This window comes from Hypanus sabinus, chromosome 17 (assembly GCF_030144855.1).
Source record: "Hypanus sabinus isolate sHypSab1 chromosome 17, sHypSab1.hap1, whole genome shotgun sequence".
Taxonomy (NCBI): Eukaryota; Metazoa; Chordata; class Chondrichthyes; order Myliobatiformes; family Dasyatidae; genus Hypanus; species Hypanus sabinus.
In genome coordinates this window covers 42743226-42768058 of record NC_082722.1, presented here as the reverse complement: position 1 = coordinate 42768058, position 24833 = coordinate 42743226, and the positions used below count along the sequence as shown (strand labels likewise).

At 37.0% G+C, this 24833-nt stretch overlaps 1 protein-coding gene across 2 annotated transcripts in view; it reads right to left on the bottom strand.

Annotated features, from left to right (window-relative positions):
- Positions 1-8539: 8539 nt before the first annotated feature.
- Positions 8540-24833, bottom strand: part of shcbp1 (SHC SH2-domain binding protein 1) — a 30609-nt gene continuing 14315 nt past the window's right edge. For both annotated transcript variants that reach the window (XM_059993481.1, XM_059993482.1), the window contains exons 9-13: positions 22317-22448; positions 16828-16946; positions 13423-13509; positions 10419-10563; positions 8540-9943 (exon numbers count right to left, since the gene is read on the bottom strand). In XM_059993481.1, coding sequence (XP_059849464.1) covers positions 9588-9943; positions 10419-10563; positions 13423-13509; positions 16828-16946; positions 22317-22448 — 839 coding nt within the window. In that variant the 3' untranslated portion in view covers positions 8540-9587. The remainder of the gene's footprint in view (positions 9944-10418; positions 10564-13422; positions 13510-16827; positions 16947-22316; positions 22449-24833) is intronic.

Here is a 24833-nt window from a genome sequence, read left to right as displayed (position 1 = left end):
GGATAGTGTGGAGGGCTGTCAGTGGTTACAGCGGGATATCAATAGGATGCAAAACTAGGCTGAGAAGTGGCAGATGGAGTTCAACCCAGACAAGTGTGAGGTGGTTCATTTTGTTAGGTCAAGTATGATGGCAGAATATAGTATTAATGGTAAGACTCTTGGCAGTGTGGAAGATCAGAGGGATCTCAGGGTTTTGAGTCCATAGGACACTCACACCTGCTACGCAGGTTGATTCTGTGGTTAAGAAGGCACATGGTGCATTGGCCTTCATCAACCGTGGGATTGAGTTTAAGAGCCGAGAGGTAATGTTACAGCTATATAAGACCCATGTCAGAGCCCACTTGGAGTACTGTGCTCAGTTCTGGTCGCCTCACTACAGGAAGGATGTGGAAACTATAGAAAGGATGTGGAGGAGATCTACAAGGATGTTGGCTGGATTGGAGAGCGTGCCTTATATGCAAAACTTCAGTAACCTATTTGAACTCAATAAACATTCACAAGTGGTGTCAGAGGAGGTAACCCTTTCATGAAGCAAGCCATAAGTGTTCCAATGAAATGAGGGTAAGGCCAAGGTTATTATGCAGTTAGCACTATGTGAAAATATATGGTTTAAGAATGAATTTTATTGTATGTGGTAATATTGTGATTTTTTTGGAGCAATATGTTGTTGCCCCATTAAGAACAGAGGTTAAGCCACTCTATTTTATTCCACCTTTTTACATTTGAAAATTGCAAGGAAGACCCCATCAACTGCATAGGAACCAGGTTTACATAGAACAGTACAGCAAGTTATAGGTCCTTCAGCCCTCAAATGTCTGTGAAAACAACACTGCCAGATTAAACTAAGCCTCTCTGCTTGTGCATGATCCTTAGCCCTTCAGTCCCTGCATGTTCATGTGCCTGTCTGAATGCCTGCATATCTAAAAACGGCACGAGGTAACCACTTCTTTCCCTGAGCCATGGGAGTGCAGGCATATTATATCCTTAGCCCTTCAGTCCCTGCATGTTCATGTGCCTGTCTGAATGCCTCTTATGTCCGCTTCCACAACCACCCCAGCCACCTATTGCTCTCTGCTCCAGAGAAAATTTACCCAGCACATCTTTAAATTCTCTTCCTCTCACCTTAAATCTATGTACTATTGTATTTGATATGATATCCTGAGAAAAAGAGTCCTTACCCTATCTCTCATAATTTTATAAACCTCTATCGGTCTCCCACCAGCCTCTAATGCTCCAGTCTGTCCAACCTCTCCCTACAGCAAATACTCTCTTACACAGATTGCATCTGTCTGAACTTCATCTATTTTCTATGATCCAATAAACCTCCTGCCTGTGTTGGGCTGGAACACTGGCTGCCCTTTCCAATGCCACTTTCAGTCAGGTAGGTACTAACAGCTTTAGAATTTTTTTTAGGCTTTAAACTGATGTTAATTTTACACAAAAGATAAACAAGAATAATTCGAATCCAGAGGAAAACAGTCTGGTAATATGCTAATCGTCCACCACAGAAGCTGCTTGATTCTCTGAGTTTCTCGGAGCAGTTTACTTTTGGCTCAGAGTAACAGCTCTGGACAAAATCAAGTCCAGGTTTGTAAGAAAGGCTGAAGACTTCAAGTAAACTTAAGGGTTTTAAAACAAAAGAAATAAATTAATCCATGTAATAATGAAATACTGTGGTGACATATACCTGTCTGGACATGCCCCCCCCCCCCCACTGCTGACTGCTCCTGTGGCTCCTCCCACAGACCCCTGTATAAAGGTGATTGGAGGCATTGCTCCTCCCTCAGTCTCCAGGATGTCGTGTGGTAGTCTCTTGCTGCTGACAGCGCATTCTTGCAGCTAATAAAAGCCTATCTCTTGCCTCACGTCTCCGAGAGTTATTGATGGTGCATCAAATACATAACTTAAACAAAAGTTAACAAATTTCATGACACGTGCCAATGATAATAAACCTGATTCTGATTCTGAGTCTGATTAAAAGTTCTCTATTTCCTTTAAATCTTTATTTTAAACATTATAAATTAAAATAACTGAGAAAGCAGAAGTGAAAAAAGGTTAACTTTATTTAAATTTAGTTATAAGAGAGTGGATGTAATTTTTTTTGTCTTGTAAATGGTGTCTCAGTAGATTAATTTGAAGGATGGATTCTTTCAGAGGAAATTAACTTGAATTTAACTGTCAATGAGAATTCATCTTAATGCTCTGGTTTAACATAGAAAGGTTATACTACAGAGCCTATAAAAAGTATTCACCACCCCCACCCCAGAAATTCTAATGTTTTACGGCATTGAATCACAGTGGATTTACAGTGGTGCTAGAAAGGTTGTGAACCCTGTAGAATATTCTCTATTCTGCATAAATATGATTTAAAATGTGTTCAAATCGTCATGTAAGTCCTAAAAGTAGATAAGGAGAACCCAATTAAATAAATAGCACAAAACATTATACTTGTTCATTTATTTATTTAGCAAAATGATCCAATATTACATGTATTTATTGGAAATATTTTGTGAACCTTTGCTTTCAGGAACTGGTGTGACCCCTTGTGCAGCAATAACTTCAACCAAACGTTCCCAGTAACTGTTGATCAATCCTGCACATCGGCTTGGAGGGATTGTAGACCATTCCTCTGTATTAAACTGTTTCAGTCCATTGGTCTTTCTGGGATACCTTATATGAACAGCCCTCTTCAGGTCATGCCACAGCATCTCAATTGGGTTAAGATCTGGACTCTGACTTGGCCATTCCAAAACACAAATTTTCTTTTATTGTTAAAACTATTCTGTTCCACAGCATGTCAATTAGGTTAAGATTGGGACTCTGATTCGGTCGTTCCAAAACACAAATTTTCATTTTTTTTTAACTATTCTGCTGTTGAATTACTTGTGTTTGGGATCATTGCCTTGTTGTATTATCCAACTTTTATTAAGCTTCAGGTGACGGATCACTACCTTGACATTCTCCTGTTAAATGTCTTGACACAATTTTGAATTCATTGTTCCCTCAATGTCCAGGCCCTGAGGCAGCAAAGCAAACCTAAACCATGATGCTCCTTCCACCATGCTTCACAGTTGGGATGAGGTTTTGGTGTTGGTGTGCAGTGCCCTTTTTCCTCCAAACATAGTAATGTGCATTTCAGCCAAAAAGTTCAACTTTTGTTTCATCTGTCCACAGAATAGTGTCCCATAAGTGTTGTAAAAATCCAGGTGGTCCTTTGCAAACTTGAGACATGCAGCAATGTTTTCTTTTTGGAGAATAGTGGTTTCCTCCATGGTGTCCCTCCATGAACACAGACTTTAGCAAGACCTAGAGATTTCTGCAGGTCTTTTGTTGTTACCTTTGTGATCTTTTTTACCTCCTCCAGCATTTCTCTTGTTGTGATCTTTGTAGGATGCCCACTCCTTAGGGAGAGTAGCACAGTAATAGGGAGAGTAGCAACAGTACTGACTTTTCTTCATTTGTAGACTTTTTTATACTGTGGACTGAAAACATTTAAGTCTTTAGAAATGCTTTTGTAGCCTTTTCCAGCTTCATGCATCTCTACCTTTCTTCTCCTAAGGTCCTTTGGAAATTGTTTTGGTTGAAGCATAGTGCACATAAACAGATCTTTCTCGAGAATCGCAAGCTCTGTCAGTAGCCTAACATTTTTTAAAGGGCAGGGCACCTCTACAACCACGTCTCCAATCTCAACCCATTGATTGGAATATCTGACTCCAAATAGCTTTTGTAGAAGGCATTACCCCAGAGGTTCATGGACTTTTATGAATTTAGATTGTGCTTGTTTAAATGGTGTACTCTGTAATGATGAGAAAAAGTCCATGAATTTGTATGCTATTAATTTAGGCAGATTGTGTTTGTCTATTATTGTGACTTAGATGAAGATCAGACCACATTTTATGAGTAATTAATGCAGCAAAACAGGTAATTGCAAAAGGTTCACAAACTTTTTCTTGCAACTGTAGTTTGGTTTTCTGACACAGATCAACAGTAAAAGACTCTTTCATGTCAAAGTGAACACAGATCTCTACAAAGTGATCTAAATTAATTACAAGTATAAAACACAAAATAATTGATTGCATAAGTATTCGTCCCCCTTTAATAACACACACCAAATCATCACTGGTTTAAACAATTGGCTTTAGAAGTCACATAATTAGCTAAATGGAAATCTGTTTTTGGAGACCAGTGGGCAGTCAAGGTTTCTCAATTCACTGTAGTAAAAATGCACCTGTATCTGGAAGGTCCAACTGCAGGTTAGTCATATCCTGGCAAAAACTACACCATGAAGACAAAAGGACACTACAAGCAACTCCGTGAAAAGGCTATTGAAAAGCACAAGTCAGGAGATAGATACAAGAACATTTCCAAGTCACTGAATATTCCTTGGAATACAGTTAAGTCAATCATCAAGAAATAGAAAGAATATGGCACAGCTGTAAATCTGCCTAGAGCAGGCTGTCCTCAAAAACTGAGTAACAGTGCAAGAAGGGGGCAAGTGAAGGAAACCACCGAGAGGCCTGTGACAAATCTGGAGGAATTAGTCATTTCAGTGGCTGAGATGGCTTACAACAACTGTTAGCCAAGCGCTTCACCAGTCGCAGCTTTATGCAAAAGCAACAAAGAGAAGGCCGCTGTTGGAAAAAAAAACTCACATGAAATCTCAGCTAGAGTTTGTCAGAAGGAATGTGGGAGACTCTGAAGTCAGCGAGAAGAAGGCTCTATGGTCTGTGAAATCAAAATTGAGCTTTTTGGCCATCCGACTAAATGCTATGATCGCATATAATCAAAAACACACCATCCCTACCGTGAAGCATGGTGGTGGCTGCATCATGCTGTGGGGTTGCTTCACTGCAGCAGGCCCTGAAAGTCTTGTGAAGGTAGAGGGTAAAGTGATTGCAGCAAAATATAGGGAAATCCCAGGGGAAAGCCTGATGCAGTCTGCAAGAGAACTGCAACTTAGATTTGTTTTCCAGCAAGACAATGATCCCAAGCATAAAGCCAAAGCTACACAGGAATGGCTTAAAAACAATAAATTTAATGTCCTGGAGTGACCAAGTCAGTGTCCAAACGTCAATCCAATTGAGAATTTGTGTTGGACTTGAAAAGGGCTGTTCACTCACAATCCCCATGCAATCTGACAGAGCTTGAGAAGTTTTGTAAATAATAATGGGAAAAATTGCATAGTTCAATTGTGCAAAGCTGATAAAGACCTATCCACACAGACTCAAGGCTTAATTGCTGCAAAGGTGCATCTAATAAATACTCACTTGAAGAGAGTGAATACATATGAATCAATAATTTTGTGTTTTATACTTATAATTAATTTAGATCACTTTGCAGAGATCTGTTTTCACTGTGACACAGAAGAGTCTTTTTCTGTTGATCAGTGTCAAAAATGGTAAATTAATTAAATTCACTGTGATTCAATGTTGTAAAACAATAAAACATGAAAACTTCCGGGGGGTGGGGGTGAATACTATTTATAAGCTCTGTGTATCAACTTATCTCGAAAAGCTTGTAAGAATAGGACAAGATAAAGTGGCTGAATAATTTCATTCTAAATGGTGCCATTTTTTTCTTCAATATTCTGTGATAATATTACTTTTGAAAAACAGAAATTAAAGAGTACAGCTGTGAATTAGACCACAAGACAACATTAATTTTCTTTGGAATCTCAGAACAGTGTGCAGAAATGATAAACTGATCTCATGAACTTGAGATGTCAAAACACTTCTTTCTTTTTTGGGAGGATAGGTGGAAATATCAATGTAAATAATTAAATGAATCAATATTAAAATAAAATCTTAAATGAAGTAAACAGCACCAATGAGTGGGAATATGCATATATAAATACAAATGTCAATTTCAATTTTATAAATTTGTTATTCTACCTTCACAGATTTGCATTGTTTTATATTGAGATATAAACTTATCATATGAAAATAATGCTTGTGATTCTTTTATTAGTCTCTTTCTAATACTGAAATTATATGATCCATCTGCTTGCCCTTTTGTCTTCCACAGAAATTTACAGTATTGTCAGTGTACTCACTCTTGTCCAGAATGTTAAAATGTATTCTATGTCCCTACTCAAATTAGTTTATGGCAAATGGTGGCAGACCACCAACGATACAGAAAGATATAGACATTTAATCTGAATGGGTAGTGTCTGTTGATAAATACAGAGTAGGGGAACCATTCTGGAAAAGAAAACATATTATTCTAGATCTGGACTAAACATACAAAGGAAAGCATCGTCCATCAACAGGGAACACCACTACCCAGGTGAAGCTTTCTTCTCACTCATGCCATTAGGAAGAACATACAGAAGTCTCAGGACACACACCACCAGAGTCAGGAACAGTTATTAGCTCCCTACCATCAGGTTCCTGAAACAGAGGAGACAACATCACTCACCCTATCACTGAACTGTTTCAACATCCTGCTGTCTTTCAAGGACTCATCATCACATGCTCTCAATTTTTTTTGCTTATTTATTTATTATTATTGTTTCTTTTTTATTTGCAGTTTATTGTCTTTTACACACTGGGTTTTTGTCTGCTTTGGGTCATTATTTTATTAATCCTATTATGGATTTAATTCTATTATGGTTCTTGGACTTGCCGAGTATGCCCACAAGAAAACAAATCTCAATGTTGTATATGGTGACATAGATGTACTTCAATAATAAATTCATTTTGAACCAAGCAGTGACAATATAAAGGAGGGTACTGATCTTGATAGAACACAGTCATACCATTATGTAAGGCATTTTAAAGGAAGATTAAAATCAAAAATCAGTGAAAATTTATCAGATTGAGGAATGCGAGGTTGTAATTATGTAGGAATTTTTCATAGATTCATTGGAAGTTACAGTGGAACTAAGGGTTAATTATGGTGCACTTACAAATGTTGCTGCTGGTTGATGAACTAAAAGCAAGGCATTATTGTCTGATGATTACCAAAGGGGAAGTTGGAAAATAAAAACACATAATTAAAATTTCAGTCAATTTTTAAACCACAGAGAGCTTTTTAAGCAGAAAATATAATTAAATTGGACTTGCATTAAGTTTTAAAATATATATAAAAGAAGAAAATAGGGAAGAGGCATTTGTTTAAGTAGCAGCTCAAAATTGTTAGTAGTCATGAGGCTCAGAAAAGCTTCCTTCCCTGTTGTAATGTCAACTTTGTTTTATGTCATGTCGAGCGGTTGTTGTCCATCGTACCCGACGATGACAGGAAACCTGTGCAGATTTTAAAATGGAAGTCATTGCATTGGGCAGTTTCATTCTATCGACCTCAGAAGTCTGGGTCCAGCAGTACAAACAAGCACAAATTGGGTCTAGCTTGATTGCAGTAGATGATAATAACAAGTTCTGTACCTTGCCTTGCCCTTCGTTGTCCATGGAGTATTACGGTACCACCTTCCTGGCCTGTGCACCAGAGCTGATTTTGCCTGCTAGGAAAGGTATGTCCCCATCTCATTAGGGTATGAGGCTACCACCTGATTCCAAGTAACAATTATTTTATTCTCCTTTACACTTGTGTATTGGAAATGGAGGTATATGGGGTTTCCAGGGAGTAATAGTACCATTGGTGAAGGGGTTGGGCATGTCCATTCTGGAGCAGCTCACACACATTTGGTCCTGCTGGACACTCAGCTCTCACCTGTGGCTCCTTGTAGCTGTTTGCATGTGATTATGGCCACACCCCTGTACACCACTCCAACAGGCAGACTAAACAGGTGGAGGCTGGGTGGCAGCCTCAAACGCCGTTGAGATAGGGACATGCCTGTCCTAGCCTGTGAAGTCAGCTCCAGCGAACTTGCATTCCAAGAATGAAGTTCTTATCATATGAGGAACAACTGATCACTCTAGGTCTTTATTCATTGGAATTTAGAAGAATGTGGGGGGAATCTCATTGAAGCATACCAAATGTTGAAAACAGTGGATATGGAGAGGTTGTTTTTTATTGACGGGAAGTCTAGGACCAGAAGGCACAGCCTCAGAATAGAGGAATATCCATTTAGAATGGAGGAGATGAGGAGGAATTTCTTTAGCCAGAGGGCAGTGACAGGTGGCTGTGGAGGCCAGGTGATCAGTTGTGTTTAAGGAGGAGGTTGAGAGGTTCTTCATCAGGCAGAGCGTGAAAGGTTATGGGGATAAGGCACCAGAATGGGGTTGAAAGGAAATTGAATCAACCATGACGAAATGATGGGCCAGATTCGATGGGCCAAATGACCTAATTCTGCCTCTATGTATTGTTTTATTCATTCAGCACAAAGTAACTAGATTCTATATTCATTCCAACATACTTGGTACTTTCATTGAATAATAATTAGCATTCAAGGAAAATCTAAATTAACAACAAATCATTATAAAATAAACTCATTGGTTCCAAAAGAAAACTAAAACTAAATTTTTTTTTGAAATATGGATCTCTAACTAAATGAATAAAAAGGTCATTAATTGCACAATAAAAACATGAACTAAATGAAATGAATGTCGACAAAGTAAACTAGTCATATTTGGAAAATAAACACAGTAGAATGTAGTCTCATCTTTATTCAATTTTATCTTTCATTATGTTTATATTGACAGTATTAACTCAGTATTAATAGTTACATGGTTTCACCTGATTATCAAGAATCTTCCTTCATCCAATACAACACAAGTTCCCAAATTCATCCACAGTACATATAAATATAGAATTGTTCAATGCTGATAATAGAAAAATAACCAACTGACAGGACCTATATCTAGCCATATTGATTAGGTGCTAAACCATTTCTTTGTATAATACCAGCCCCCAACCAAAACTAAAAGCAAAAACAAAAATAGCAGGAATAAAGTTAAATAAAACCAGTGTTGAAAATAAACAGATCATAAATTAAGGAAGACACTATAGACTGTGGGTGCTTTAACAGGGAGCATAAAGCTGAAGGAACTCAACAAATCAAGTAGTCTTTGTGGAGGCATATGGGTAGTCGACGTCTTGAGTCAAGACCCAAAAGCGGGACTAATGTAGTGTCTTAACCATAAATGTTACCCATCCCTCTGCCTTTATTAGTGCATTCTGACACACTGAGTTCCTCCAGCAGTGTTTATTTTAAACTCTTAAGAAATTAATGAATGTGTACAAAGGAAGTATAGCTGTCAAATAAGCCCTTAGAGTTCACAAGCAGTTTTCATTTTTGGGACTTAAATGTTTTTAGCAATGGCATGTGAAAAGTTGAGTCCAACCAACTATAAACTTTACAAATTCAATTTTACACTACTAAAAAATTTGTGACAAAATTGCAGTTTAAGAAAATGCCTTTCTAAATGACCTTAGATACATGTTAAATTAACTGGTTATAATTCAACACAAATACCTGTACTTCATCAAAAGGTTCATAGCTTAAAACATCCTAAACCTGAGTATATATATCCATTACTGAGAAGACCCTTGGACTGCAGTATTATCAAGAATTACAACATTTTCTTATTTGCTTGCTGTTCTGTCATTTTACATAAAGGTCTTCAAAGCGGCTGTACAACTTCTCTACAAATGTATTTCATATACAATGTTTTCTGTACACAATGAAATTAATAGTATACAATTCCAAAACTTCCTTTTCCATTTTTCTTAAAATGATTACCTACAATGGATGGGAATACTTCTTGTGATATTAAGTTATTCATCTCACTGTCTACTGTTTCATTTAATCTGCTTCTAGACTGTTCCCTCTTTGTTGCAGAAGTAGAAATTAATTCATTTGTTATTGCTTCATCACATTCAGTGACATCAGTGGGGTGCCAGACAACTATTTCTTCACATGCAGTAGGACTACATTCGTCAATTAATAAATCTGGTACATGCTGTGCTATGCCACAACCAGAATTTAATTCTAAGTTTTGTTCATTGAAATCATTTTGCAAGTTCTTCTTTACCTCCATGTCACCTACAGAACAGAAACACAAATAAACCTTCAGATTTATTTTGCTGCAAATACTATTTTTCCTAGTCAGGATAGCCCAATATCATTTTTATAAAGATAACTAATTTAATTGATTTCCCAAATGGTAGACAAGGATGCGTGAACTTCAATTCCTGACAACAAATACATCTTCTGAACTACATTGTTTGTAGGAAAAATGCTCTGTAAATAAATTCAATAAATAAATACTGAAATCAACTTGACACTAAGAAGGTGCTAAGTAAATTATGCCAAATATCAAACTTTTATTGACCAAGCTTTCAGAAAATATACCAGTGTAGAAAATTAATCTAAAGATTACTTGATAATTTGCAGTCTTTATAAACTTCACCTTATGAAATCAATTCTTTCTATTGTTTTCCCCAATTCTGACTACATTCTGTATGCAAGAAATCCGACAAAGAATACAATCAGTTCACAAGCTTTCTTTTCCACTTACCTGTAAGCTGCTGTAGAAAAAATGGTTTCATTTTTGTGAAGTTAATTGCAAATTTGGACATTGTAATGCCATAGTCTTCATGATTATGGATCAGATTATTCATCATTGTTATTTTTGGCATGTCATATAGTTGCTCCATGAAATTCTGCAATGAGTTCAAACAAGTTTCATTGGGATTCATATAATTTATACCACACTTACTACTCACAACCAGTTACATATTACACCTAATTATAGGATACTTTCCAGCACATGCTAAAACATTTTAAGAATAGTATGTACTGTTCCTTCATTAAATTGAATTTTATATGCTCTGTTTTAGAGCCTGGAAATCTAATCACATGTAAAAAAAAGTAAGGCAAAGATGCTTTCAAAATTAATGAAATGAAGTTTCTAAATATCAGAAAATGACGATAAAGAGCAGTAAACTGTAGAAACTAAATCAATCAATATTTGGTGAGAACACTCTTTGCCTTTAAAACTGCATCAATTCTCTTGGGGATATTGTCTTGCAGTTTTATATCAAAATTGGTTGGTAGGTTGTTCCAAGCATCTTGAAGAATTTGCCACTGTTCGTCTGCAGACTTTGGATGTTTCACTTGCTTCTATCTCTCCAGGTAGGTCCAGGCAGCCTCGATAATCTGAGATCAGGGCTCTGGTAGAGGCCATTCCATCTGTTGCAGAACTCCTTGTTCCTCTTTTTGCTGAAGATAGTTCTTTATGACCTTGGCCATGTGTTGGGGTCATAAGCTTGAGGCTGAATGTATTTGAGGCTGATCAGATGCCTCAATGACAGTATTGGGTGTTGGATGAGAATCTGTTTGTACTTCTCTGCATCAAGGATTCCATTATTTCTGACCAGATCACCAACTCCATTTGTAGAAATGCAGCCCCAAATCTGCAAGGAACCTTTGCCATGTTTCAATGTTGGCTACAAGCACTGTTCCATATAGTACGCTCCAGCTCTTCTACAGATAAACTGCCTCCTGTTTGAGCCAAAAAATAAAATTCTGATTTTGATTCATCAGTCCAGATTACTTGCTGCCATTGTTTAGCAACCCAGTCCTTGGTGTAGGTAAGCCTCTTGGAATCTCTTTTTGGCAGCAACAAATCCATGAAGATACTTCTGATAAGACTTCTTAAAATTGTAAACGGGTATACAGTGGTTTCCAGTGGTTTCTGTGAGTTCAGAATTGATAGGAGTGCTGAACTTCTTCCAATTTAGCAGGACCATTAGTATGATGCATCTCGTCTTCGGCACTCCATATCCGTGGCCAGCTACTGTGTTTCTGGTGTTCAACCTTCCCATTTATTTGCACTTCTTCAGTAGAACTTCAACAGCACACCTTGAAGCTCCTGTATGCCACAAATTTCTTCTTGGAAGAGACCTTGCCTATGCAGGATGACACATTGTGTCTTGTTGCTAATCTCACTCTTGCCATGGTGTAAAAATTGATGATTTGAAAGTAAAACTGTTGCACCTAGCACACCATCATCTATTAGATTTGTTGTTCTTCACCCAGTTTGATTTCTTCTACACCCATTTCTGTTCCAGTTAATCAGTTTAGTTCATTCAGTTATGTTATTTGCATCCGGTTCAATCGCTGCTCTGCACTGAACTTCAGCTTGCTGCTCCGTGAGGTTTACTCATCTCTGCACCGAACTGTGGCTGTGGCCTGCAACTATCACAGGGTGGACTCACTTCTGTGAACTTCACTTCTGAATATCATTTGCTTACTTTTCCTGTTTGCACGTTTTTCTCTGCACATTGGATGTTTTATAGTCTTTCTTTTTTAAAAACGGGTTCTACTGAGTTTCTTCATTTTGTAGCTGACTGTAAGGAAACAAATCTCAAGGTTGTATAAAGTGTACTTACTTAGATCATAAATGTACTTTGAGCTTTGACCATTAACATCCTGTTTGTTAACTTTGTTTAGTCATGCACAGGGCTATATACCTAAAAATAATCAAGTTTTTACTTGAAAAGTGGCCTGTTACTTCATGTTATTTTCTTTAACAAAATACAAAAATTTCTCTTAACACCTAATTTTTTGAAAATGAATGTTTTGAAAATCTAAAATGTCCTCTTCTGTACTGACACACTAAAGCAGAAGACAAAGAAAAAAAATCAACATCTAAAACAAAACAAAATATAGTATGCCTCAGGCTTTTACACCTAACTGTATTTAACAAAAATGCAAACTTTTCATCACTAATTGTTTGAACATGCTGTACAAGCTGGAGTTGGATTGTTTTATTATTGTCACATGTACCAAGTTTACAGTGAAAAGCATACTGCTCATACAGTGCTTTGAGGCAGGACAAGGTAAAACTATAACAGAATACAGAATAGTGTATCTACTGTAAAATTATTAACTGAGAACACTACACCTAATATTGGCACTTTATCACATGTAACTTCAGCATCTTTTAAATTGTTATCATTCTTTTCTTCTTAAGCCCATTGCCCCTACTGGGGCATAGGCCAGCAACAGTTCTGTCCTGGGCCAGTCTTTCAAATTGTCCCCAGCTGTAGTCCATTTTCAAGGATTTCTCCTTTCCCAGGGATGAGGTCTTTGGAGCTGCTGCTGGCATTTCTTTAGCACTGGATTTTTAGGGGATGGAGTTGTTAACCTCTTACCCAACCCTCCTCCTTTCACAGCAGGGTTTGGGACAATCCATGGCAGAGGTATTGCTTTATTTCTTTCTTTCTTTTTTAAAATAAATTCTGCCTCATTATGCACAAAATCATTTCTATTTATTTTTACTTCTGTATCTAAATCCTATAAATCCCTTATTATTTATTCCCCCTCTACCATTAACTAGCTGTTGTAAGTATAGCTTTTAGCCAAATATCTGATCAATCTTGTTGTCTTATATTCCTTCTTAAATCTCTTATCTGTTCCTATTTTGTGAATGAATTGTTTCTTTATATTTAAGTTGGTATATAAATACAAGTTTCTGTTGTTGTACTACTTACATCCCCAAATATCATTGAACTTACCTTAACAAGTATTCCCTCCTTGCAGTGATGTATATCATTACCAAACAGCTCACATGTACTGCTAGGATAAATTTCAATGCCTGCTCCCTGTCGAAAATGCAAGCATTGGTCATTTTTCTAAGGATATTCTATATAAATTACTATTTTAAATGCTTTCATTGATTCCCCCAAGGCAGTGCCAAAACCCTCCAAGACTGAGTGCATTGACACACATTTATGTACAATATATTGCAATGCAATTGTCTTTTTATAAACTTTAATAACAGATTTTGAATTTTTTCTTAAAAATATAAGGCATGTGTTATTGAAATAAAGCTTAAGACTTGTTGGTATGAAAAATGCTCTATAAACAAGTTAAATATATAAGTATGAAAATCAACTTGGCACTGAAAAAGTGCTCAGTAAATTATGCCAAAAATCAAACTTATTTACCAAGCATTCAGAAAATATACCAGTGTAGAAAATTAATCTAAAAATTAATTGGTAATTCACAGTCTTTATAAATTTCACCTTATGTATTGTACATAAATGTGTGTCTATGCACCTAACCTTGGAGACTTTTTAGAAAAAAAAGACAATAGAAGTTTCCTAATCTATTAGTCTTTTGTTCTTTAACCATTGGAATTAAAAGTAGTAGCAGATACATAATGTTAACTAATCCTATAAAATCTCACTCTTTCCTCAAAGTAGAATTCTTTTTATAAAAAATGTTAATGTAATTTTAAGACCATGGAAGTCCTTTTCACAAATTTAAAATTAACCTCTTCACCTCCATTTTCTTTTAGAATGTGGGTAAATTGGTTTATTTTAGTTTAAAAAATGATACAGTAACTATGTGAAAATCTTGTGAAAGGACAAAGTATGCAATATTACTTCAGCAAAATTCAATTAAATTACTTAATAGAAGGGAAAGTATGAACAGTTTGTAGTTTAAAAATAAAATCTTCTCAAACTAGTATTTCCTAAGTCATAATCAATAATAAATGTTAGCATAAATTAAATCTCATTGGAATATATTTCATTAATGGTGAGTTAAGTTTCTAATTTCATCCAGTTAACAATCTCAGAAAAACACATTTTGAATCAGTTATTGCACCTATGGATTAACTTTTTGCATAGCATCTGCAAAATGAAATGGGGCAAATCAATAATTCAGAAACCACTATCTCTAACAAGGAGAACTTTGAGTAGAAGATAGGAACAAAATCACCTGCTCTCCTCCTTCCATATCACACATATCCCAACTTAGAAATTTGTCAATATTTCTAAATCATCATTACATTAAATTGCTCCAGCAACCTATATGAACTTCCCAGACAAAATGCAGCAGTTTATGGTAGAAGTTAACTTTCATCTGTTCAAGAACAACAACAGTGAATGAAAAAGCCCATCATTAAAACAACTGAATAAATTTTTAAGAGGCAAAAAACATTTTTTAAGCTTTTGTTTTGTCACAGGACAAAGTGCCAAACTGACAGAAGGAAGGAAGGAAGTCCTATTTATGATATTTTCAAAAAATTGTGATATTCTGTTTTAACCCACCATTAGTTACATATAATGGATAGAAAATTCTAATTGATTGAGATTTTTTTTTAAAAAAAACACAAAAAGCAGCTTAATAATGCTTGATAAATATTGCTAAGCTGATTATTAATTATAAATTTAGTGGCACAGTATTTGTGAAGTAAAAATAACAATTCAAATAGATTTCCTTAACTTTTTTTAGTGCATTTAGCTTAGGTACACTAAAACTCTGCCAATTTAGGATTTTGCAGGTGCCAAACTGGTAAGTTTTCTACAGCATTGGACAGTACTTAAATTAATTTTAACATTTTTAATTTACTTTTTTAAACTATTACATAGTGGTATAATAAATGCTCCAGTTAACCAGGTGATTTAAAGGAGCACAGAAACGGTGTCCAAGTTTATTTAAAGAAAGAGCAAGAAACAGTGTTGGTGTATTAAAAAGGAGTGCAGGAAACAGAGCCAGAGGACAAGGGAGCTGGATTAAAAATAACAGAATTACTGGAGTTTTACTCCAACACTGAATTTACAAAACTATTAATTTAACAATTAGTGAGCAATTTAAGGAGTTAACTAATTAAGGAATGCTTTTGGAGCGATCTACACTTCTAGAAATATATGGTTAAATCAATTACGGAATGCTCCTGCAAATCACTGAAGAAAATACTGTAGAAATATCTCTCTGCATCTGTAATAAGAAACACTAAAGGACAAAAATCTTTTGTCAGAACCGAAATCTTTTCAGACTGAAATGTTTCACTTCCCACACGTGCTGTGTGACACTGTGCAAGTTCCCAGCTTTGTCTGTTCTTATAAGACCATAAAATATAGGAGCAGAATTAAGCCACTTGGCCCATTGAGTCTGCTCCGTCATTTCATCACGGCTGATCCAATTTTCCTCTCAGCCCCAATCACTTGCATTCTCCCCATATCCCTTCGTGCCTTGACCAATCAAGAATCTATCAACCAGTCCCTTAAATACACATAAAGACTTGGCCTCCATAGCTGCCTGTGGAAAAGATTGACAGATTCACCACTCTCTGGCTAAAGAAATTCTTTACCTCCTTTCTAAAAGGACACTCCTCTATTCTGAGGTTGTGTCCTCTGGTCTTAGACACTCCCACCACTGGAAACATCCTCTCCACATCCACTCTATCAAGGCATTTCACCATTAGATAGGCTTCAATGAGGTCACCTCTCATTCTCCTGAATTCTAGTGAATACAGGCCCAGAGGCATCAAACACTCTTCATATGACAAACCATTCAATCCTGGAATCATTTTTTATGAACCACCTTCGAACCCTCTCCAGTTATAACAGTTATTCATATCTTGCTTCCTTGGTTTAGATACTGTTACTTTATATGAAAAAATATCACAAAAATCTATAATTGCTCATTTCACAAAGCCACAACACACTTTGAGCCTGCTTTATAAAATATTTAACATTTAAATCCGTATACAGAGGAAATTAACACTTATGCTTGCCAATATAATTCTAAGACTAAAAGAGCATGCATGACCAGAGGGAAAGTAAAGCAACTCAGGTTAACCTACATTACTCTCAACATCTAAGTGACATGAATCTTACCTCAACACAGAATATGGTGTTGAATACACTAAAAAAAAAACTTGAAAACCTTTGTTAAATGCATTTCCAGATCATTAAATTGCCATAAAACTGATATTTTTGTTGAATTTAGACCCCGATAATTACAAAAAAATTGCAAGAGTATTATTGATCCCATTGACCAAAATTAAAATGCAACTTTATGTTTTAATCAAAACCTCCTATGGTATCACACTTTGCTAAAATCCAAATCTGGAGGGATGATGACACTTTTCAACTAGTTACAGTTCTGAATATATTATTAGGCTATACCTTTGCTCCATATAGGTCACAATTCTTCATGTGCAGTTCTGCTCCTGTTTTCAGCACAACCCCTGTACAGTCACATTGTAAAACACAGCCCTCGAGAATAGTCTGGCCTTTGCGGACACCTATATAATTAAAATAAAATACTTTGCTAAGTTCACTGAATGTTAGTCTAAAGCTTTCAAAAGTTCAAAATAAAAACACCTGTATACTTCATATTGATAATCAGGTTTTAAGTATTATTTAGGGAATTATGGTCAAAATTATCAGCAGATAATGAATTGAGAAAGGTTAAACAAACAGAAAAGACTGCATTGCAATATGTTTCTCAACAATAAATTTCAATGCTTTTTTGGTGCAGTAAGTGCAGAATTCCTTTCAATTTTGTCTTACAGAGTAATAAAATTTAAAAGGAATAAGAAATTCTGAATGCTATGCCCAATTGAAAGAGTAGTTTAGTTTAGTGCCTATCCCAGTATTTTTATATCAATACTCAATATCTATATCAATACCATATTTCAATACTCTGCCATTAACATTTTCAGGAAAGAAATAATTAACCAAAATCTACAAATGAAATCTGCATAACTAATGAACAAACTTTTATTTTCTTCACAGACCTGTTTTAGACTGCAAAAATGATAATTGCACAACTAACCAGAGACAAAATTTCAGAGCAGAGCACAATAACTTTTTTGGCCTATTTTGTATCCCCGTATATTACATATTCTGCCTTTAGAATAAAACAGCCATAGATCATTTGTATTGCATCATTAGATAAAGATCTCAACATACTGTTATAATTTGAACCATCTACTATTACATTTTATATGTTTTACACACTAATCATTAATGTGGTAATTTAATGCAAGATTCATTCAAATTCCAAAATATTAACAGAAGTTGTGACTCATTGTATTATTTATGAAAAGCAACAGAAGTCACATAACATGGTCATGTACTGTCAGCTGATTGAGATCTGGTTCAAAAGCTGCACTTTAATTGGCCTGAAACTTCAGATAAAATGTTAGCAAATCCCCATATAACAATCAGTGTGTATTATCACTGTGCAAAACCAGGAAAGTGTGCAGGTAAACAAGTAAAAGGTATTCAGTGTACAGAAACAAAAGGGGAATTTGCATGTCCTAATTAAAGATGATCAACTATTCAAAGTACAGGAATGAGGAATAAAATTCAGACCTTAATATTATAAATAATTTGTAACCTCAGTTTATCTCTATCCCACTCTTCCATTTTCCCTTCCCAATGTGCTTTTGGTCTTTAATAATTTGTTACCTAGATAATTTCTGCACTTTACAGTTGCATCTTCATATTACTCTACAAATCTTGAAATCAAAGAACATTTCATTATACCATTGACTTGACTTGAACTTGACATGATAGCTGTATTATTTTTACTAAGCATCACACCTTCCATTTCTTATTTTAAATTGAAAACTTTAAAAGCATTCGTTTCTGTTACCAGTTTTGGATATGGCCTAAGTGCCGAGTGAGAGACACTGAAGCAGGTCGATAGTTCACAGACTTCAATTCAAACAGTGTTAAAGGGAAAGTAAAACAAACACTAGGCCAAACAGGGCCGTTAACTAAAACTCTCAAATGGAAGACAAAGCCGACACTGCGGCTGAAAAGAACAACTAAACATTAAACGAATACCGCTAGTCTTCAGAGTCAGCTGACTCGAAAATCTAATTTCTCAGGGAAGGCTGAATGCAAACAGGAAGCAAAACGTTGCTATGCTCTGTTCAGGTCTCAACAAGCACTATGACAACAAGTATGGAGGTAAATACTATCACGATTAAACGATAATTAGCTGACACATGCAAATTCTCAAGCGCAATTGCCGTACCTACTGCACTGCCGAATCCATGGTTGTGACAATCCCACAAATGCCAAGTAAATCATAGTCATGGTTTTCTTGCATCCAATTCAGAGGGGAAAATAATTTTTTTAAAATAAAAGCTGATCATTTGACAAATAATTATAACATCCTGTAAACTTTTCCAAATGTCAAATTACGTCAGGCCATTGGGCCACAGGAGAAGCCAGACAGGGTTCAGAAGAACTGACCTGGGTGGAGGCTATGCTGCCTCTGCTTGCTACTCAGAGGCACTGGAGCTAGTGACTTGAATTTAGAACTAAGGCAGCATGCAGTGAAACCGAGGGGCTGCTTTAGACATTTCCTTTGTGCTTGCAATCACACGTTGAACATTGATTGCCACAGACTGCTTCCCTTGTTTGGTGTGAGACAGGCGGCGAGGCAGCAGCGTTGCTTTGGTTGTAGCTGGGACTAGGTCTCAGTCCTCGGGCTTGCACTGTAGAGCGAGGTCCTTTCCATCAATGTTTCCCTACAGTGGTGGATCAGTGGAATTACAGGCTGGACTGCCGGGAACCATCAATTTGCGGGACTTGTCGCTCAGGAACTTGGTCTAAAATATGTTTTCTTAAGTGACTATGGTCTTTTTGGTCCCTTCTCATTATTTTGAATGCACATGTAAGTTTTTGCACCTTGGCCCCAAAGGAATGCTGTCTCATTCGGATGTCTGCATGTATGGCTTGAATGACAATTAAACTTGATTTGATTCGATACATTATACAACCTTGACATTCATCTCTTAACTATCCACTTTCTCTCTCTCTCTCTCTCTCTCTCTCTCTCTCTCTCTCTATATATATATATATATATATAGATAGATAGAGAGAGAGAGAGAAATCTTAAGTATTTCAGTTTTAAATTCTGATTTTGTGAATTAACAGCAAGTCAGTATTAGTTAGCAACAATGATTAATAATTCAATTGCCTTAACTGTGCTAAAAACATATTTTTCAAAAAGATGAGACGAGAACTAATACTACCCAACTAAGTGACGGCTAACAAGTTTCTATTGTATATTTAGGAGAAAATAACTAATTTATTAACTCAAAAAAGTCTATCATAGCCAAGTCAGATCAAGAATAAATGTTTTTAAAAATACTGCAGTTATTGCAATCTGAAATAAAAACCAAAAATGCAAGAAATACTCAGAAGAGATAGCAATCGTTGAAAGTAAAACATGATTAATATTTTGGGTCATGTGGAAGGCTGTTTGATTGTTGTCACTAACCCCATTCTTCATCATTGCTGCACTTCTGACATCAAGTATGCTAATAGGGAAGATAAATAATTTGTTCCTAGTTCACATTGGTTAGGGAGGTAGTGAGTACCAATGGTTATTTAAGAACACATTTAGATGAACTAGTGCTCAAAATAAAACTGAGTACAGGCTGCCTCCAGGTTACACATTGGTTCCTTTCCTGAGAACTGCACATAAATTGACCTTTTAACAACTTTCTCACTCAATGTCAGCAAAACCAACGAGCTGATTATTGACTTCAGGGGGAGGAAACCAGAGGTACGTGAACCAGTTCTCATTGGGGGATCAGATGTCAAAAGCGTTAGCCACTTTAAATTCCTCAATGTTATCATTTCAGAGGGCCTATCCTATGCCCAGCACACAAGTGCAATTACAAGGAAAGCAGCACCTCTATTTCCTTAGTAGTTTGCAAAGATTCAGCATGACATCTAAAATGTTGACAAACTTCCATAGATGTACGGTGGAAAGTATTTTGACTGGTTGCATCACAGCTTACTATGGAAACACCAATACTGTACCCTTGAACAGAAAATCCTACAAAATTAGTGGATACAACCCAGTCCATTACGGGTAAAGCCACCCCCACAACTGAGCATGTCTACATTGAGTACTGTCACAGGAAAGCAGCATCTATCTTCAGGAACCCCCACCATCCAGGTCATCCTCTTTTCTCACTGCTGCCGGGAAGGTGGTACAGGAGTCTCAGGGCTCACGCCACCAGGTTTAGGAACAATTATCACCCCTGAAACATCAGGCTCTTGAACCAGTAGGGAAAACTTCACTCACCATATCACTGGAACTGTTGTCACAAACTATGGACTCACTTGCAAGGACTCCTCGTCTCATGTTCTGGATATTTATTGCTTATTTATTATTTTTTGCATTTGCAGGTTGTTGTCTGTTGCACGGTGGTTGTTTGGCACTCCTGTGGGGTGAGGCCTTTCATTGATTCTATTAGGGTTCTTCAATTTACTGATAATGCCCGCAAGAAAATGAATCATAGGGTTGTATATAGTGACATATATGTACTTCAAAAATAAATTTACTTTGAACTTTCCATAAATGAGTAACCAACAATTTTCCCCATATACTCTGCATACACTTCATATCATTTCACCAAATATCTCTACATTTACCTTTATACTATTCATAATTAAACTAATGGAATACATACTTGGAGATACAGCGCAGAGAAAACCCTTCCAGCTCTCTGAGATGTGCTGCCCCAGTAACCCCAAATTCAAACTTAGCCTAATCACAAGAAAATTTACAACTACTAATTAAACTACCAAATGGTATGGTTTTGGACTGTTGGAGGAAACCAGAAACCTCACGCGTTCAAATGGGACGACATACAGACTCCTTACAGTTGCCAACAGAATTAAACACTGATGCCCCGAGCGGTGATAATGTCATACTAACTGCTACTGTAGCACCATACTGTACAGAATTAATACTATGTGAGGCCCTCAGGGTCAACCATGAATAGTGCATCCTAGCTAGCTACATGATACTCATGCCAGTATACAACCCAGGGCAGTACAATATGAAGAGAAAGCTGTTACCCATGTAACAGGCCTCTCCATGTAGCTGACGAAGCCAAAGGAATGGCAGAGACCGATACAGCTTGGCACCAATGGCATTGCAGGAATTGCCAATCAACGTTGAACTTAATGTAGGAATGCCTTAGGGACTCCAGCTCCAGATTATTCCTCAGGGTTTACTCCCGAACCCCTCCCCATGAGTGGGTATTGCTGCAAGGCAGAGGTTTGAGATCAGAGTTTTCCTTCTCCTAGATGAGCTGCCAACCATGGCTGATGAGCCCATCTGTCTGAAGCGACTGGTTTTAAGGCACCATAACCCACTTTTGCCCATTTTACTGTCAGTGGAAACTATTCCACCAGGCTTAGTAACTAAACCACATGTGAAGGCCAAGAGCTGGACTTTATTGTCAAAGGCTATTTGAGATACGTCATTGGGAGCATTTAATAAGCAATTGGATGTTATCCCCACTATGTTACTTGACTGTGACAACCTTAAAGAACCAATGAAATGCTAATACTGCTTGCTGGACATCATTAAAATTTTACTGAGAATTTACATAAGGTCCATCTTCCATTTATCAAGGAGCCTCTGTTCAGTGATAACGATGCAAGTATGAAGATGTTGAAGACACGAGAGTAACCAATACAACTATCATGAAGCAAATTAAAGTATTAATAACAAATAAAGCTCAACCAAGCAGAATTGAAATATGCGACTCCTAATAATCATTTTATATAAAAATATAGGCCCCATATTCTTCTACCCTTTTAAACAGAATGCATAATACTATACTTACATAGAATACCCTCTGTAGCATCATACTGAATCAATTTCAAATTGGATATTTTTACGCAAGTGGCTGTGCAATCGATAAAGGTGTCTCCTTTGCCTTCTTTCACTAGAACAATGTCATCAGGAAGTCCATACCCTAGGGATTGGGAAAAAAAAAACTAATCAGTAAAACTCCAAGACCTGGGCCTCAACAGCCCATTGTGCAATTGGATCATGGATTTTCTCACTTAGACCCCAGTCAGTCCCAATTGGCAACAACATCTCCTCCACAATCTCCATTAGCCCCTGCTGTACTCACTTTGCACCATTGACTGGGTGGTTAAGTACAGCTCCAAAATCATATACAAGTTTGCCGATGACACCACCTTTGTGGGCTGTATCAAATGGTGGTGATGAATCAGCATACAGGAGGGAGACTGAAGAATTTTGGTATGGACCCCAGATTCTGAGAGCTTTCTATAGGGGCATGATTGAGAGCATCCTGACTGGCTGCATCTCTGCCTGGTATGGGAACTGTACTTCCCTCAATTGCAGGATTCTGCAGAGAGTGATGTGGACGGCCCAGCACATCTGTAGATGTGAACTTCCCACTATTCAGGACATTTACAAAGACAGGTGTATAGAAAGGGCCCAGGGGATCATTGGAGACGCAAATCACCCCAACCACAAACTGTTCCAGCTGCTACCATCCGGGAAACTGTACTGCAGCATAAAAGCCAGGACCAACAGGCTCCGGGACAGCTTCTTCCACCAGGCTATCAGACTGCTTAATTCATGCTGACACAACAGTATTTCTATGTTATATTGACTATCCTGTTGTACATAATATTTATTTAAATTACTATAATTACACATTTGAATAGAGACATAACAAAGGTTTTTACTCCTCATGTATTTGAAGGATTAACTAATAAAGTCAATTCAATTCAATTTGGCTGTGTGGTGTAATAACAACTCCTCACTCAATGTCAATAAGTCCAAGGAACTGATTGTAGACTTCAGGGGAGGGAAACCAGAGGTCTATAAACCAGTAATTATCAGAAGATCAGAGCTGGAGAGGGTGAGTAACTTTAAATTCCTGGACGTCACCATCTCAGAAGACTTGTCCTGGACCCATCATATAATTGTAAAGAAAGCGTGACAGTTCATCTGTGTCCTCAGAAGTCTGTGGAGATTTGGCATGTCATCATAAACCTTAGCAAACTTCCACAGACATGTGGTGGAAAGTGAGCTGACTGGCTGCATTAACGGCCTGGTATGGGGACACCAATGCCTTTGAGTGGCAATTCCTACAAAAGGTAGCAGGTTTGGCCCTGTACATCACAGGTAAAACCCTTCCAACCATTGAACACATCTACGTGAAACATTGCCGTAGGAAAACAACATTCATTATCCAAGATTCTCACCACCGCAGACATGCCCTTTTCTTGCTGCTGCCATCAGGTAGAAGGTACAGGAGCCTCAGAACTCTCATCACCAGGTTCAAGACAGTTACTACCTCTCAATCATTAAGCTCTTGAACAAAAGGGGATAACTACCCTCACTTAAGGACTCCTTTATCTTGTTAGTTCATGCTCATTATTTATTGCTATTCATTTATATCTGTATTTGCAGTTGGTTGTCCATTGATCCTGTTTACAGTTACTGTTGTATAGATTTGCTAAGTATGCACACAGAAATTGAATCTCAGGGTTGCATGTACTCTGATAATAAATTTTACTTTGAACTTTGAAAATATTTTTGTAATTTAGTGGAATAAAGTTAATGTATTTGTAAAATAGGAACAGTTCTTAAAAGACAAGATATCACAACATTCGTGATGTAGCATCACTTTGTGGAGTAGCAAAGTGTTGTTGAAAATATTAGATGTTTCCAGTTTGTGCTATTCTGCTCTCTACAATTTATGAGCTACCATTCAGCTTGCTTGCTTGCTGAACTACTTGGTCTCCAAGTTGAACAAATTCTCAGGATTTTAATTTTTTTTTCCTTCTTTACCCAACTAATTTCCTCTCTCCCTATCTGGGTACTCCGTCCAAAAACAGACAATTCCGAGTGAAGCTTGAGACAGAATTAAATGCAGATAGCTGTGGCCTAATTTGCATGCAATTACATCCTATAAGAATAGACCCAACAACATAAATTGCAGGGATGTTCAAATCTTGATGAGCTCAATGGCATTATCACATGCTTTGAAAGGGAAAATAACAGTACACTTGTCCACAGCCAGATCTTACTGAATGGCAGAACAGTCTCTATAAGCCTAATGCCCTACTCTGGCTCACATTTTTAATGTTCTTCTGTTCTTGTGAATCTTCACAGCATCCAGCGACCCTGTGATCTCTGTCTGAGAGGCCGATGTCAGAACATCCTTCAAAAGCATGAATTTTACTCAGCTTTGGAGTACCTGGACAACAGCAAAGCATATGTCAGGCTGCTGCTTATCAATCACAGCTTGGTGTTCAATACCATTATCCCCTCAGAATTAAACACCAAGCTTTTAAACCTGGGTCTTTGTACCTCC